This window comes from Cervus canadensis, chromosome 3 (assembly GCF_019320065.1).
Source record: "Cervus canadensis isolate Bull #8, Minnesota chromosome 3, ASM1932006v1, whole genome shotgun sequence".
NCBI classification, from domain to species: Eukaryota; Metazoa; Chordata; class Mammalia; order Artiodactyla; family Cervidae; genus Cervus; species Cervus canadensis.
Window position 1 is genome coordinate 82,701,836 of NC_057388.1, and position 15,700 is coordinate 82,717,535.

The following is a 15,700-nucleotide window of genomic DNA, read 5'->3' on the forward strand; positions in this document are numbered from 1 at the left end:
AGCTGAAACTTCCCAGCCAAAAGCAAAGACAGACATGTTTTAGTCAACCGAGTTTAATGCCACTGTGATTTTTCAATTCATGGATACAACCTTTTGGTAGCTTTGTGGGCCATTTTAGCCAAGTGGGAAAACAAAAATCACCATAGCTCAGTTGCTTCACAGAAACTCAACCAACTCACTCAACCTAATAGCAAGAGAGCTTTGACTGCCAGAATAAGACTACTACCATCCTGTGATTAGTTTTCTTCTCTTAAAGATGAAGACCCTTTCAGATCTCAGTTTCTCTGTTTCTAAATTCTCAAGTTAGGAGGAGTGAGTAAGCAGCAATATGCACTTCAATGACAACAATTTAAGCTATTAAATCCTTTAACTAGATGTCTGACTATTTCAAGATACAGAATAAAAATATACAACGGATTAGTGATTTTGCAATTATCCTGTTACTTCTTTTATATAACCCAACTGTATAATTCAAGACAAAGTTTCCGGCATTAATTACTGGCTTGAGCATAAAATTCACAGGGATATAGTTAAATTCCCATTTCATCTTGTCCTAGGAGGGAACCCGACTGCCAAGAATTACTCCAGCTCCCTTCAGCAAGCAACATGCTTTAAGAAAAAGTGTGGGGCTTTTTGAATAAGGGGAAACACTTAAGTTGTTTGGGGGCCTCCCCCCTTAAGAATACTTCACAAAACTTTATCTGACAGCATTCAATGCTCACTATCTGGGAAACAAATTTCCAAGTGTTCTTGTATAGAACACAAACAGTTCTGCTTCTTTTTTTTTTTTTTTTTTTTTTGCTGTTTGTAATTATTTTTGATGTCGTCTGAATGATGTTATAAAAAATTATTTCCTCAGCGGTATTGTGACTGCACCTGTTTGCCAATTCAAATAATTTCTGGAAAAACATCCTATTTAAACAAGAGGAGTCAGAGAAATCTCTACTATTTGAACAAGCAAGGGAGTGTTTGTTTTACTAACAAAATGCAACAAGTATGCACAGTAAGAATCAGCTACCAGCAAGTGACTTATAGCAAAAGCATCTTCAGTGACAATATTCCAGATAGGAATAGTCTCTTGGTTTCATTACACATTATTTTTATACTTCAATACCAAAAATAACATTAGATGCAATATGAATGAACGTACTGGAGAGACTGGATGATAGTCATAAACTTAATATAACTGAACAACATACATCAAAATTTAGTTATAATTTTAGAGTAGTTACTGAAGTTGAAAGTCACTTGACCTACGGAGTTGAGAGGCAGAATGACTGCAATGCAACCCAATGCAAGCAAAAGAGAACAGCGTGGCACTTACCTGAGAGCAGAATGGAAGGTTCCAAGAACTCCACAGGGAACTTCCTCCAAACTGACCTCAGGAATGGTGGCTCTGATCATGCCAGTTGTTTAGGGAATAGGACATGTTACTCAAACACGTCTCCAAAATGAGAGGCCTGTCTGGATCCCAAGGTTTCTTTTCCAGCTCTAGCATGCTGTGACTGAGTTACCTAGAGGGTTAGGCACCTGAAGGGTGTGGGTAATTAGTCTCCAAGTGTACAGAATCATCCCATAAGCATGCCCAGAGACTGATTCCAGACAGCTTCTTGGTTTAGGCTTGTTTTAGAGAGAAGCTGGGTAAATGGGGGTGAAGGGCAATCGGTAGACCGCAATTTACTCTGAAATACAGCTTTTCACAAGTCAATTCAGAAGTGCTCCAAATTTCTAAGAAATGCCTCACATTCTGAGGTTAATGCTTCAGAAAACAAATCTCTGTGCAACCAGGCATGCTTTGGGCAAATTACAGTCTCTCTGGGTCTTCATATCCTGCCCCAAGCTAAGGCGACTGGTGCGGGTTTCCAGCGAACCTTCTAAGTTCACATTCTATTAAGAGGGTTTCTTGGTTTCTATTGAAAACATATACCCAATTAGGGCAATTTGAGTCATTACTTTTGTCCGCTACAAAATTAGACTCCTGGGGGTCTTGTTTCAAAACTAAAGTTGGCATGCATTTCACCTGAAACAAATGCCTTACCTCTTTGGGAATGTCGGGGGTGTGTAGTGCGTTGTTTTGAAGTGGTCATGAACCAATCCTATTTTTCATCAATAGCATGTTTCATTAAGGCCTGCCGGGACCAGTAATTACTAACCCACAGCCACTCTCCAAGCTGCACACTCTTCTGCCTTAGGATTTGACGTCCTAGTTGTACAATAGTACAGGAAAACTTGTCAGGTTAGCTTTGTTTGGGGGAACATTTCTACACCTTCTCCCTAGAGAAGATTTCCCTCTGGCTCAGATCCCACACTCATTCAGAACCCGGGTAAAGCCCTGCTCTAGCAGAAACTAAGTGGACAGGAAAGCACCACCGCTGTTTTGAAATTAAAGTTGACAGGAGTTGCGTCCTGATCCGGCAGGGGCCGAGCTCGCCGGGTGCAGCAGTGGCACCGCCGGGCCGGTTTCGGCCCCATGGATGCCAAACTGACCGCTTCTACCAACCATGGAGGAGAAGGCACGTCCGCGGCAACCCGATACCTGGCGGGCTAAAGAACTGTACCCCCCCCCCCCGCACACACACACACCCCCCAAAGAGTCCCTTGCCCTCCAAGAGTAACAAAAACACAGTGTCCAGCAGAAGGACAGCGGGCAGGGGCCCCAGAGTTCCACCAGGAGAAAAGCGCAGGGAGGAAGAAGTGGAGGTTGGAAACGCCGGGTCCTGCAGCAACTCACCTTCTGCTGTCTCCGGGCCATGTCGGTGGGCTGCTTGGCATTGAAGGGGTACGCGATGCACCTCACGACGAAAACGTACAGCTGCAGACGGATCCTCCGCTCCTGCTCCTCGTCCAGCTGCCGTTCAGGTTCGTCTCGCCCCTCGCTCAGCATCGAGGGGCTCGGGCTCACGGGTCTGGCCGCGCCGCCACCCGCGCGCCCCGCCGCGTCCCGCCGCCCTTCCCGAGCCGGGGCCGGCGGCGCTCGCTGCGAGCCGCCGGCAGCCACCAGCACATCGCGGCTCTCCTCTTCCAGCCCCTCGTCCGACTCCTCTTCGCTGGAAGACGGGTCCAGCATGGTGCTCGGGGCGCCCCGCCGCGCGATCTGCGGCCCCCTAGGCGCCTCACTCTCGGCGGCTGCGCCCGCGGGTCTGCACGAGCTGAGCGGCTGGCAGCTGCGGCCGCAGAACGAAAGGGAAACTGACCGAGGCTTTCCGGACACGTCGAGTTGGATCCAGGAGTGTTTCCTACCACCAGGGCGAAAGGGGCGGGCGGGGGCCGCCGGGATTAAATAGGCGGAGTTAGCGTCGGGAGTGAGCCCGAGCGCCTCGCGAACTGCTCAGCGGGCCGGGGCCCCGCCGCCCTCTCGGTTCTCCAACCTCCGCCCGCCGAGGCGCGGCCGCCCGAGCGCCCCGGCGCAGGTGGGGAACCTGTGGCGCCTACAACAAGCAACACGTGGAATGGAATGTTGAGGAGCGGGCGCGGGGCCGCGGAGTGCGCGTGCGCGCGCCGCCGCCGCGACCCGGGCAGAGTGCTTGGATGGGTGCCAGGCGCGCGACTCGCAAAGATACGGAGGCGCTCAGCTTAGTGGTTCTGCGTGCGCCCACCTGGGATCTTTAGATGGCCGTGACCTCGCCATCACCACCTTTCTTTTCTTCCGCAAGCTTTCTGAGGCACAGGCGGACAGGGGACCAGGAGAGCTGCCCCCTCCACCTCCCCAGGTGAGGGGAACGGCCAGAACGGGAGTCTCCGACCTGAAATTGATACCTAGGATTGAACCCTAGCGCGGAAAAGTGCGGCCGGAGCCGTTTACCTCCAAATAACGTTGGGAAGAGACTTTATAAAGTCTCTTGCCCTGCTGCTGTCCGACGCTATGGTGAAGTCCATATTGTAAAAGTCAGAGGAATGTTCTTGAAAAGAAAAGCAAAAACAAAACCCGAGAGGCTTTCTTTTTAAACCGTCTTTATTCCTGTAGATGCATGAGCAAGATCGGTTTTGTATTTGCGAAATGGCAGTCTGATTCAGCTCTATAATAATCACATAGCTTGATTATTTTCTGGGTTGGGATGCATTTGACTCAAGACAGGTGTGCGGTGTGGACATTTATTTAGTAAATATTTGAGCGCACGCCGGGTGTCCAGTGCCGTTAGCGTTTGGAAGAGTCCGCAGCGCACTGAAGCACACGCTTGGTCACTGTTGGTTCCGGCCTCAAGTGGGCGTCTCGTTGCAGCACCCGAAGCCTGTCTTATCTGCGCAGATTTCTCAGTCCCGGTGTTAGAACCACCTAGGAGTTTCTTTCTGTGATTTTTCCGGTGTTCTTAATCCGGACAAAGAAGGAAATAGGGAAACAGTGCCTTCAACTCAAGGTGCAGTGTGCAGTGGCCAAATTGGCGGGGAAGCAATTGAAGCTCACTGCAATTATCACCGGGCAGGTAAAACTTCCGGCTCTGAGCTTGTCTACCCCGTGGCCAAATAGGAGCTTTTGGTTTTTGCAGCCACTTCCACAGTTAGGTATCCATGAGGGAGCCTTTCCTTCAGCATTTACTCATAGTCTCCTTAGACGGAGAAAAACAAAAAAGGCATTTACTTTGGGGGAAGCTTGCCTATTTATCAATCCTTGATGATGCCCACAGTGGTAAAAGGTGTTTCCTGAGGGTGTGATACCTCAGGTGCTCAGCTGGCCGAGCTCCAACTGCCAAGAAACACAAATCTCAAAAACTGATGTATTTAAAGACAGTGTTTCATTTTTGGCAGGGTAAATCATAAATAACAAGCTTATTCATTTAAGTTATAGTGTCTAATGCTGTATACATTACATTTGGCAAAGTTTTGTACATGTGCTTGGCGAATAACGTCACCAAAGTAGCCTTTTGAGATAGGTGATGAGGATTATTAGTTACAGTGCTTTGTACCAGGTACTGCTCTAAGCCCTTTACAGACCTGATCACATTTATTTTTAGTTCCATTGTACAGATAAGGATCCTGAGACTTAGACAACCCTTTCATGCAGAACCAACAACTAATAAAACTAGGACACAACAGACTGAATCTTTTCTAATTCCAAATAGTAGCTTTTATTACAATTTGTCTAATTATAAATCAATATATTAAATGTATGATGTTTATTAAATGGATAACTTAAATAAGAATTTAATTCCTAGGCACACAAAAGTGGAATTTATATAGAGCAGCTTTATTGCCCTTCCTTTTCTTGCCAAGGAAAGATATTTTTTGTTTCCTTTATTAATTAGTTAAAATTGCTTGATGTGATAGCTGCTTATTCTCTTCCTATTAAAAAATGGTTATTGAATTAAAGATTCTCCAAGCCTTGGAAATCCCACTGGAAAATACCTAGTAATTTGTAGAATAACATACAGTGTCTATAAAGATGAAAATGGCTTAAAGGGCATAAATTAAAGAAATATCCAAAACAACAAAGAGACTGTTTAAGAATTTAACTAATGAAATTTATATTGGTTAAGAAACTAACATTTTGAAACTATGCACGGTATATTTAGAAGAGCCAGAGATAGTCTCTGACCTTTAGAAAATTACAGGTTAGAGAATGACAGAAGAGAAAAACATTCATTGAAAAAAACAGAAAATAAATATTAGAACTGCAATTCAGTGATAGGTCTGATAACCTGGGAGATAATGGTAATATAGAGAAAAAATATCTTATTCAAGTTTGAGTAAGGGAAGTCTTCCCATATGCTTGATAGATGTTTTGAAGAATGATTTATAGCTGTTGGAGTGAGGGCACTATAGACCATGCAACTACATTTGCAAAGGTATGAAATTGTTTTCTGCATCTGGAGAACTGCAAACAAATTAGCATGCCCCAACTAAAGGCTACATATGAAGACAGGAAAGGTGAGGCTAGAGAGCAGACAGGCAAATTCAGCTTTGAGCAGAAGGACAGTGGGCAGATGTCCATGCCCTTCTATGCCATGCTTTGGAATTTAAACTATGTCCTGAAGAAAATGGGAATACACACAAAGTAAACAGTAAGGTACAACATGAGGTGATCTGTAACTCTTAAGAGTCAATCTGGAGCAATACAAGGGCAGTAAAACAAGATGCAGGATACCATTGAGATTAGTTATCAAAGAAATCTGGGACAGATACAATGAGGGCTTGAATTTAAGATGGAAATGAGCAAGGGAGGAAAGCTTAAGAGATGGACAAAGGAATTAATGAAACATGCATGAGATGCTGAGGAAGAGGGTCAAGGGTAGACTATGATTCCCAGGATATTCCCATCATTCCTATGATGACAAACTGAGAACAGATGAAATATGAACTTCTAGGGGACATGTAGGTATGGAGAAACATCAGGTTTTGAGGAGCTTATCAGAGTGCTCCTAGACCCATTTGGAAATGCAAACCTGTTACTCACACCTGGGCAAAGAAATCATCAGCATGTTGGTAGTAGTTGAAGTTGCAGGTATGGATAATGAGGTCTGGAAAACGCGTTCATGGTGAGAAGATGGCCAATGATGCATCTATGAGGAACCCTTCCTACCTCTCCTCCTAAATAGAGATGGTTTGAAGAAAGGGAATCTGAAAAGAAAACCTGATCTTTAAGAATAAACAGAGCCCTAATAATTTTTAATTAACATTTTCAATTCTGTGCTTACACTAATGTTCTTGCCAAATTTCTACCTTAAATATTACCTTTTCAGGTAATTATAACATCAGTTGGTGCTCTGGGATAATTGAATAAATGATGCCTAACTAACATAAGACTATGATTGTTTTATGCCATTTCATAAATACACAAAATACACTTTAGTCAATGATTCATTTTTATTTTTGTCAAGATGAGCATAAAAACAAATGGAAGTTATACTGCTTTTTAATGAAACACCTCTAATGCTAGGGTAACATGGATGTATAGTAATAAAATGGAATATCAAATACGTTTTGGCAATGATATTTAAGGAAACAGGTGTGTGACCTGAATAGCTATAGGTGGTCTGTTTTCTAGTTGAGAATTGATTTGTGCATTTGACCTGAAAGAAAGGTATTAACTCTTTCAAGTCACAGATGAAATCATAATTTCACTGAACAGACATTTTGGGGGCACCCACTCTAGGCTATGCACTATTCTGAGCAGATAGAAACAGTAAAATTTAGTCCCTGAGGGGGTGCATGTGAAACAGACATGAACAAAATAAGAAGTTATGGTAATATATGCTCCTGTGGTAATAGAGAAAAAAATTCACAAAATATTCCTTAAGTGTTTTGGAAGTCTATTATTTTTTGTAGTTATAGCTAAAATTATATTACAACAGATAGAGGAATCTTTTTCAGGTCAAATGGAAGGACCAGTTCATAAATATGTATGAGAAAAATGTCAACTCACAAACCTAGCTAATAAAAAAGTATGCATTTGTAAAAGTAAGATAAAAACAACACATTTTTTGAAACTTTTAAGATGAGTATATCTTATGAGGCAATAATCCTCCTGGCAACTTCATTGAAATCCCTCTACTTCCTTTGCTTTTCCTTTTTCTTTTTTTCACCTTTTTCAGCTTTTTCTTTCTCACCTTTCAAGTTAGAATTTGAATCCTAGCAAAGATTGTTCTGTGACCCCCACACACACTTTTTACAAATAAAGGGTAAAAATATATGCAGATGATCAGCACAAATTGATCAGAAAAATTAGCAGTCTACACTGTTACACATGCCAGATACAGTTAAACTTTTGTTGTGAAGATTAAATAAGATAATATATCCAAAGTACTAAAAGATTATCCAGTATAGAGTAAATGGGCTTCCCTGTGACTCAGATGGTAAAGAATTTGTCTGCAATGCTCGAGACCTGGGTTTGATCCCTGGGTTGGGAAGATCCCCTGGGGGAGGAAATGGCAACCCACTCCAGTATTCCTGCCTGGAGAATCCCCATGGACAGAGGAGCCTGGTAGGCTACAGCTTATGGGGTCACAAAGAGTCAGACCCAACTGAGTGCCTAAGCAGCAGCATAGAGTAAATGCCAAGTACTTTATTGTTATTGTAATTACTTTATTATGTAGCTCACTTTTAACTGTAGAACCATAGAAATAAATTGTAGATAAATTAGTAAATGGTTCAATGCATTTATTTATTGATTTTTTTACATAGCTTATAGTTTGTATGTCTAAATTATTTGCCTTGAAACAACCAAACTAAAAGAACTTCCAAATATGGTAAGGGATTTTATTAAAATCCTAAAGATTTCATAATTTTTATAAGAAGGTTTGAGCCCACAATAAGAAGTTACTTTCGTTCTGTTCCTATTCAATCTGTCAGCATTCAACAATGATTGATTACAGTTACATTTTTTAATTTCCATTTTATAAGAAATTTGGAGGAGGTAGCAGAAATGAGCTTGTTGTAAAGTACAGGGAATAAAGAAAGGTAAAAGCATATTGTGACCTACGGGCCCAAAATGTCATGAGAAAAGTCTTGCATTAATTCAAGATGTATAATATATGTGATGATAATTAAGATCTCCTAGAGAAGCAGGTACTTGTCCTACAAGAATGTGTTTGTGTTTTAAATGTTAATAGAGATACAAACTATTTTGTGGAAATGGATAAAATCTAGTAATTATGCCCATAAATGGATAAAGCAATAAATGGAAATTTTTTTCCCTCTAGCTTTCACAGTTCTTTTTTTTTCACTTTTATTGACTTTGTTGTTAAACACATTTTCTGCTAGTCAATGCAACTTACTGAGTGCCTAGACTATATTAAGCACTGTACTAGGACACTGTAAAGAAAGCATTGTGTTGATTGGCCAGGAATTCAACCAATATCTCAAGAGATGAAGATTCTAGTCCCACCAAAAAAAAAATAATAATTTAGACCGTTTCAACAATAATGCTCAGGAAAATTAAATTGAAATCAAGTTTTTACCAGAGAAAATTATAAGGGACAGTCTAATAATTTTGAGCAGGGAGAGTAAGAATATGTCTTTATTAACTATTTACTATTACCATGGTCTCTAACAGGTACCAGATATTCTAGCTGGTTTTAGAAAAGGCAGAGGAACCAGAGATCAAATTGCCAACATCCACTGGATCATCAAAAAAGCAAGAGAATTTGAGAAAAAACATCTGTTTCTACTTTATTGACTATGCCAAAGCCTTTGTGTAGATCACAACAAACTGGAAAATTCTTAAAGAGAAGGGAATACCAGACCACCTGACTTGCCCTTTGAGAAATCTGTATGCAGGTCAAGAAGCTACAGTTAGAACTGGACATGGAACAACAGACTGGTTCCAAATAGGAAAAGGAGTACGTCAAGGCTGTATATTGTCACCCTGCTTATTTAACTTATATGCAGAGTACATCATGAGAAACGCTGGGCTGGATGAAGCACAAGCTGGAATCATTTCATCTCACATTACTTTTTAAATGTGTACCCAAGGATTGAGATTTTTTTAAATCAATATTTTTTTTACTGCTTAATCAGAAATATTCATAAGTGAATCTGGCTTTTTTTTTTTTTTTTTTTCCTGTGAGTGTATGACAGTGAACACAATGATTACTAGTTGATTTTGGTGCTAAAGCTCTAGCAGGAATCCACTATTTTTACTGCACCATAGATCTTTGTTTTTTTTTTAAACTGTTTTGACATTGCATTGAGAATCCTTAGTTTTCAAGGTTAGGTCTCCAATTTTACTATTGCAGCTAACTCATTTTTTTACTCAGCAATTACTTAACTCTCAAATATTCTTCTTTCCTCCCAATTTAAGGACTATAATTTAAGGATTCCCAATAATTTAAGGACTCCCAATTTAAGGACTATAAGTATTTAAGTATTAAGGACTATAAGTATTCAAGTATTATACTATGTAGAGCAGATAGACCCATCCCATGGATCTTATTACAGTTAAAGGTATAGGTTGTGAAAATATTTTCATTTCTATTTTAAATTATCAGATATCTAAACTTTTTGTGAATTTTTATGAAATATGCCCTTAAAAATTAAAGCATTGTATTAAGTTAGGAAGATGGTTTTAGGATACCAATAAAATAACTTTTATATTATGATAATTCTGCAGTTGATAACATGAAAAATTAATTTAACATCTAATGTAGAGTCTTGGATCTGAATTTAAATATAAAACTACTATTATAAATCTATTCATTCTCCCTGGTTTTCTTATTAAGCTATAAACTACTTATCCACATCTCAGAAGTGAACATAAAAAAATATATATGGTGTAGGTAGAATTTTTTAACTTCATGTTGCCCTTTTCTATTAATATGGACATCCAGGAATAACTTAATTTGTTAAATCAGTTCCATGTTTACATTTGAAGCACAATTTAGAAATTTAGAGTCTAGTCTAAATAACAGAAAATTATTCATAACAGCACATTATTGGAACTTGTAGTACTCTGTGAGGATAAAACCAAAAATTCTTTATTGTTTGTTGTCAGTGTCATATTTTACATCCCACTCTAAAGTAAATATCATGAAAATAAAATGTGTATAAAAATAAACAAACAAGAACTTCTTTATTTACATTGGCCTTTTAGTATAATTTAGTTGTGGGAGAAAATGAGTTAAAACCCAATAGGAGTGTGTGTGTGTGTGTGTGTGTGTGTGAAAGTTATGTGTCATTTCTACCACAGGAAAACTTTGCATTTTTGTGATAAATCTCCTCTGTTTTACTTGTCAGTATTACATCTTAAGGAAACAAATGTTAAAATAAGGAGAATGATATTTAAAATCATAGAGCATGGATGAGCTCCAGGGAGTCCAGAAGCACCGAAAATTGTGTGCAAAATGTGTTTTATCTATGAACTTTTTGAAAAAGAGAGATTTCAAAGCTTTTGTCATGGAGGTCAAGATACCAAAAAGTCAAGAACCACGGAATCTGTGTTTTGGTCAGCATAGAGTAATTTTACACGATATGAACAGGGTAAATCGTGTAAAGCCTTAAGTCTTTATGATAGCTAAAGTGAGCTAAGTATTAAGGATATGAGCCGTATACGTATAACTCCACCTTAATAATTAATAGGGGAGCTTTGTTCATCAATTTTTCTATAATCTCCTTAAAATGGCTATGTGTTTTATATTAAAATAATAATGATTATTAGGAAGTGTTTATTTAAAAATATCTGTACCTAAAATTGGAACAAAATAATGGACATAAATTACTTATGAAAACATTTAAGTGCTAGATAAATTTAAGGAGACTTTATTACCAGTTCTGTAGTATCAGCAGGTAGTTAAATAGGTTTATTATCATACCTAAATTTCTTATTACTATCTAAAAAGTGTGGTTCATGTCTTTATAAGAATACATCTTTGCAAGGTGGTAATCAGTGATGTCCCAGTGTCATTTAGAGACTGACTGTATTCTGAGCTACATGGCTTATTTCACAAAGCTATGAATTTGTATTGTGGTAATGGTTATTTTTCTTCTTCAAATTCTGAATTCTGACTGAAAAAAAGAATTTCAAATCTCTTTATTTACCGTGCCATCACAAACACACACATTCATATCTGCATGCCCACATACACATTCAAGTTATTCAATATTGCATCCTTTTTCCTTGATACAGTAAAATATTCTCCTCCTACAATTATTTTACTGATGAAGCTTTTCTTTTCTCAAACTCAAAACATTTTTATATTTCCAAAATTTAAAAATATAGATATATCCATAAGATGGTGCTGTATCTTTAATTTGGTCAGACACTTGAATGCTAAAATATGTCTATTACATATGCGGTTAAAAGACTAGGTTATGGAGTTTGATGTTTAAAGACTCTTATGCTGTAAAAATGTCAGTATAAGTATAACAGGAACCTTTACATAATTATTTTTCATATATCACAGATTGTTAAAGCCTCTTTGCCTAGATTTAGTTGCCAGCTATAGGAGAAAAAAAATAACTGAAATTGTCATTTCAACTGACGTTTTCTGAACAGCCACTTTGCACATACTACATATGACAAATGAAATGGTTGAATTATATACAGTATCAATTTCTACCAAGGTCAATAAGAGTCTTTAAAAGTCCTTTGAAACATCCAATTCGATGGAAATTAGAAATGACATTGCATGTAAGAACTTCCTTTCAAATGTTGAGAAACTGTAGGGGAATTAACTCAATCATTTTCTCTGCCTAGTAAGATTATATACCTAGTGAGGGAAAAGTAATTTAAGATATGCTAATTATAGAATGTATTTCTGATTCAGGCTGATGCAGTCAGGAGAGGTAACATTTCATATCCCATTTAATTATCACTTATAAACAGATTTAATAAACAGATTTTATAAACAGAGTGTTTAAAATTGGTTGTGGGATATTTTATTTTTAAGATGAACAATCTTACGCCAAAGGAATAGAAACCATTGCAGTGTAGGTGACAAGGTAACAAGGGAAAATGTGGAAAGGGAATATTTGGAGTCATGAAGGTTGATATGGGTGAATCCAAGACAAGAACCAAGTCTTCATCACATAATCACATGAAAATCTCTAATAAAATATTTACTGCTATGATTTGGGGGCATATTTAATTTTATAGATTTGCTTTTCTAGCAACTGCTTAAAATTTTCTCTTCCTTTGAACAGTGTCATCTTCTGTATTACACCAGTATTACATCTCTTAATTCAAGCTGATACAGTAATTTTGCAGAAAACTTTAACTAGTCCTTATGAAGTACTGATAAACAGAGAATCCCCTATAGCATTATATTGCAAGATAGCAAAATCTAGTGATCAATTATTATTAAGAATTATACATTTAGGCTAAAATTTTCTGTCAACAAAATATCAAAATATGCTATTGTCTTAAAGAGCTATAAAATAATTCTAAGAAATTATGAATTTCTTAGAAATATGTAATACCAGACTAGTAGGGGCATTTTTACCTTCTCAAAAATTTCCCAGAATTTCACTTTCTTAATTTTTCTTGATATGTAGATTTTCTTACACTAAAATAGAGAATCCAAATAATATTAGTGTTTGTGTAAATAAAGTAATACAATAAAACTTATATTTGCATGATATAAAATTTAAAAAATTAAGAAACTATGATCAAGTAATGTTGTTGACAGTCATTTTCATTAAGATAATCTATCAGGCTTTCAGTGAAATATTTTTCTTCTCAGTTGACATAATGTTGGTTATGCAATGATACATAATAAAACATGTATGTTAATGGCATCTTCCCAGAATGCTTTTCAGTGGGGAGAAATAGTATTATGATGTAAAAGCTAGTGGGCATTAAAAAGATAGAGAAAATAAATATTACTTATAAGTTTTGTTTGCATGTTCATTTTGAAAATAGGACCAACTGCATCTGTTGGTAAAGTAATACCTGGTCAAGTGCTTCAAAAGAAATCAAAGAGAGGATAAAGGTCTCCATAGGGAGAGACTAAAGGTACCACACGGCAGGGGCTATGTGCAAGAAATCTTCTGATGTTAAAAGACCACAAAAGGGACCTTCCTTGGTTGTCCAGTGGCTAAGACTGTGGGCTGCTAATGCAGGGGGCCCAGGTTCGATCCCTGGTCAGGGAACTAGATCCCACAGGCCACAACAAAAGATTCCACATGCCATGATGAAGATCAAAGATCCCGTGGGCTGCAGTTGAAACCTGGCACCTTCCAATAAATAAATATTTTTAAAAATATAAAAGACCATGAAGAATGCTAAGAAGGCAACAATGGACAGTGTTCTATTATGACAATCCCCACAGCTTAATTAATGGATATTTATTAAGAATTCACTCTGAGAAAGGCACTGTGAAGGTAGAATAATGAGCAAAAAATATACAATTTCTCTCTCATGGAACCAAAAGTATAGGGTGAAGACAGACATTAAAAAACCATACACATAAATATATAATTACATATTGAAATAATAGCATTAAAGTAGACACACTGGGTACAATGAGACCATATGATCAGAAGGTATGACTTAGAAGGCAGAGGGATAGGGGAAGCAGCTGGTGCTTGAGCAGAGATATTCAGGGAAAGTGTGAATTAGAAAGTCTTTATTACATGTCTGGGACTTGCTTCAAAATTATCTGGGGTGGAGGTAGGGTGAAAATGAAAGTCACTCAGTCGTGCCCGACTCTTTGCAACTCCATGGACTATACCGTCCACAGAATTCTCCAGGCCAGGGTACTGGAGTGGGTAACCTTTCCCTTCTTCATGGGATCTTCCCAACCCAGGGATCGAACCCAGGTCTCCAGCATAGCAGGCAGATTCTTTACCAGCTCCCCCACCAGGGAGCTAATTAAACTTTATTAAACAATATTTGGGGGAAAAACAAGTAATAAAAAAAGTTCAATGTCCAAATCACCCATATACAATAGAAACATGAAAATGCTAATGGACTGTTCCACCCTAGCCCTCCATTACATGGAACACTGACTGTTGTCTTCAGATGAAGACTGAAGAAACTGCCTTGGACTTCACTCAGGGCAGGATGGACGTGACACTGGAATTTTCACTGGCTATGGCAGTAGTATCATCCCCAGGGACAGTTCTGGCCTGGGATCTCTCATCTCTCAAAGCTTCCTCATACCAGAATAAGAAGGAAGTGGGGTCAGTCCCACTGATCTTGGCAAAAAACTCCAGGACTTTCATCTTACTGGTTTCAGCATAGGCCCTTGGACCCCATAGGAATTCATAATCTGGAGGATCACTGTGAGGCACCTGTCGATACTGTAGATATTGTTCCTCCACCAAATCTTTGGTGATGAGTTTCCTGGGCTCCCCGTAGATGAAATCCTCCTGCCCAGCATACATCCCCATAGTATTCAATAATTTCCAGATTTTCTCCTCAGGGACACAGTTACCCTCCATGAAGATCATACCCAGGATAAGTATCAGGAAGCCAGTCTTGGGCATTCTCCCATCATTACTCAGCATCCCATCGTAGGTGAGGTTGAGTGTTTTGACAAGCTCATAGGAGTGTCTCGTGGGGTCCACTTCTTTCACTTCAAGGCCAAAGACCACCTCCATGCACTCACAGACTTTGCTGAAGATATCAGGGACGTTGTCCTTGTGTTCTCTGATGACACTCTTCAGCATTTCTGCTTTTGTGGTGGGTTCCTTTGTTACATATTTGACACACAGGAACTGCACCAGTTCAGCCACCTTGTTGTTTAGCTCATCACCGAGCAAGGACTCAGGATCTGGTGGAGACTGGGAGGTGCAGGGCTCCTCCTCCTTTTGGCTTCTGGAATTTTCATCAGGTTGACTCAGTGGAGTGGCTGAGGTGGCAGTGGGTGAGAAGCAGGCTCCCTGAGAACTCTGGACAGCAGTCAGTGCTCCAGTGGCAGGTTCCTCCTCTGTGGTTCCAGGGATCAACAGGGGGAGGGAAGAGGAGATGGTAGACTTGGGGCAGGAAGTGGCCTCTTCCTTCTGAGCCATGGGAGCCTGCACACAGTCTAGGCCCTGTGCCTCTTTCGGGGCCTGAAGGTCTTCCCCAAGCTTGCAGCACTCACTCTTCTGACCTAGAGACATGATGGCTGGTATTGGAGGTGGCCAGAAGGACAGTGGGGCCAGGTTTCCTCTTTAAGGGGAGCTCCCAGGTGTCAAGGGCTCCTGTTCTGGTCGGCCTGGGGCCTCATAAGGCAGGGGAAAAGGCAGGTGTCTTCAGTTTCTTCAGGATCCTCCCTCTGACGACTGGCAGAGTCTGGGCCTCATCCCTTTGCTGACCTGAGTGCAATCACTGCAGTTGAAGCCTCGT

General features: G+C 39.5%; 2 protein-coding genes across 25 annotated transcripts in view; both read right to left on the reverse strand.

The window, feature by feature from the left end:
* CADPS2 (calcium dependent secretion activator 2) overlaps positions 1–3,209 on the reverse strand; it is a 590,044-nt gene extending 586,835 nt beyond the window's left edge. For all 24 annotated transcript variants that reach the window (XM_043463600.1, XM_043463598.1, XM_043463588.1 and 21 more), the window contains exon 1: positions 2,732–3,209. In XM_043463600.1, coding sequence (XP_043319535.1) covers positions 2,732–3,067 — 336 coding nt within the window. In that variant the 5' untranslated portion in view covers positions 3,068–3,209. The remainder of the gene's footprint in view (positions 1–2,731) is intronic.
* Positions 3,210–14,421: 11,212 nt separating this feature from the next.
* LOC122437818 (melanoma-associated antigen 10-like) lies at positions 14,422–15,474 on the reverse strand. Its single transcript, XM_043462341.1, has one exon. It carries the CDS (start codon positions 15,472–15,474, stop codon positions 14,422–14,424), a length of 1,053 nt encoding a protein of 350 aa, XP_043318276.1.
* Between the last annotated feature and the right edge of the window lie 226 nt (positions 15,475–15,700).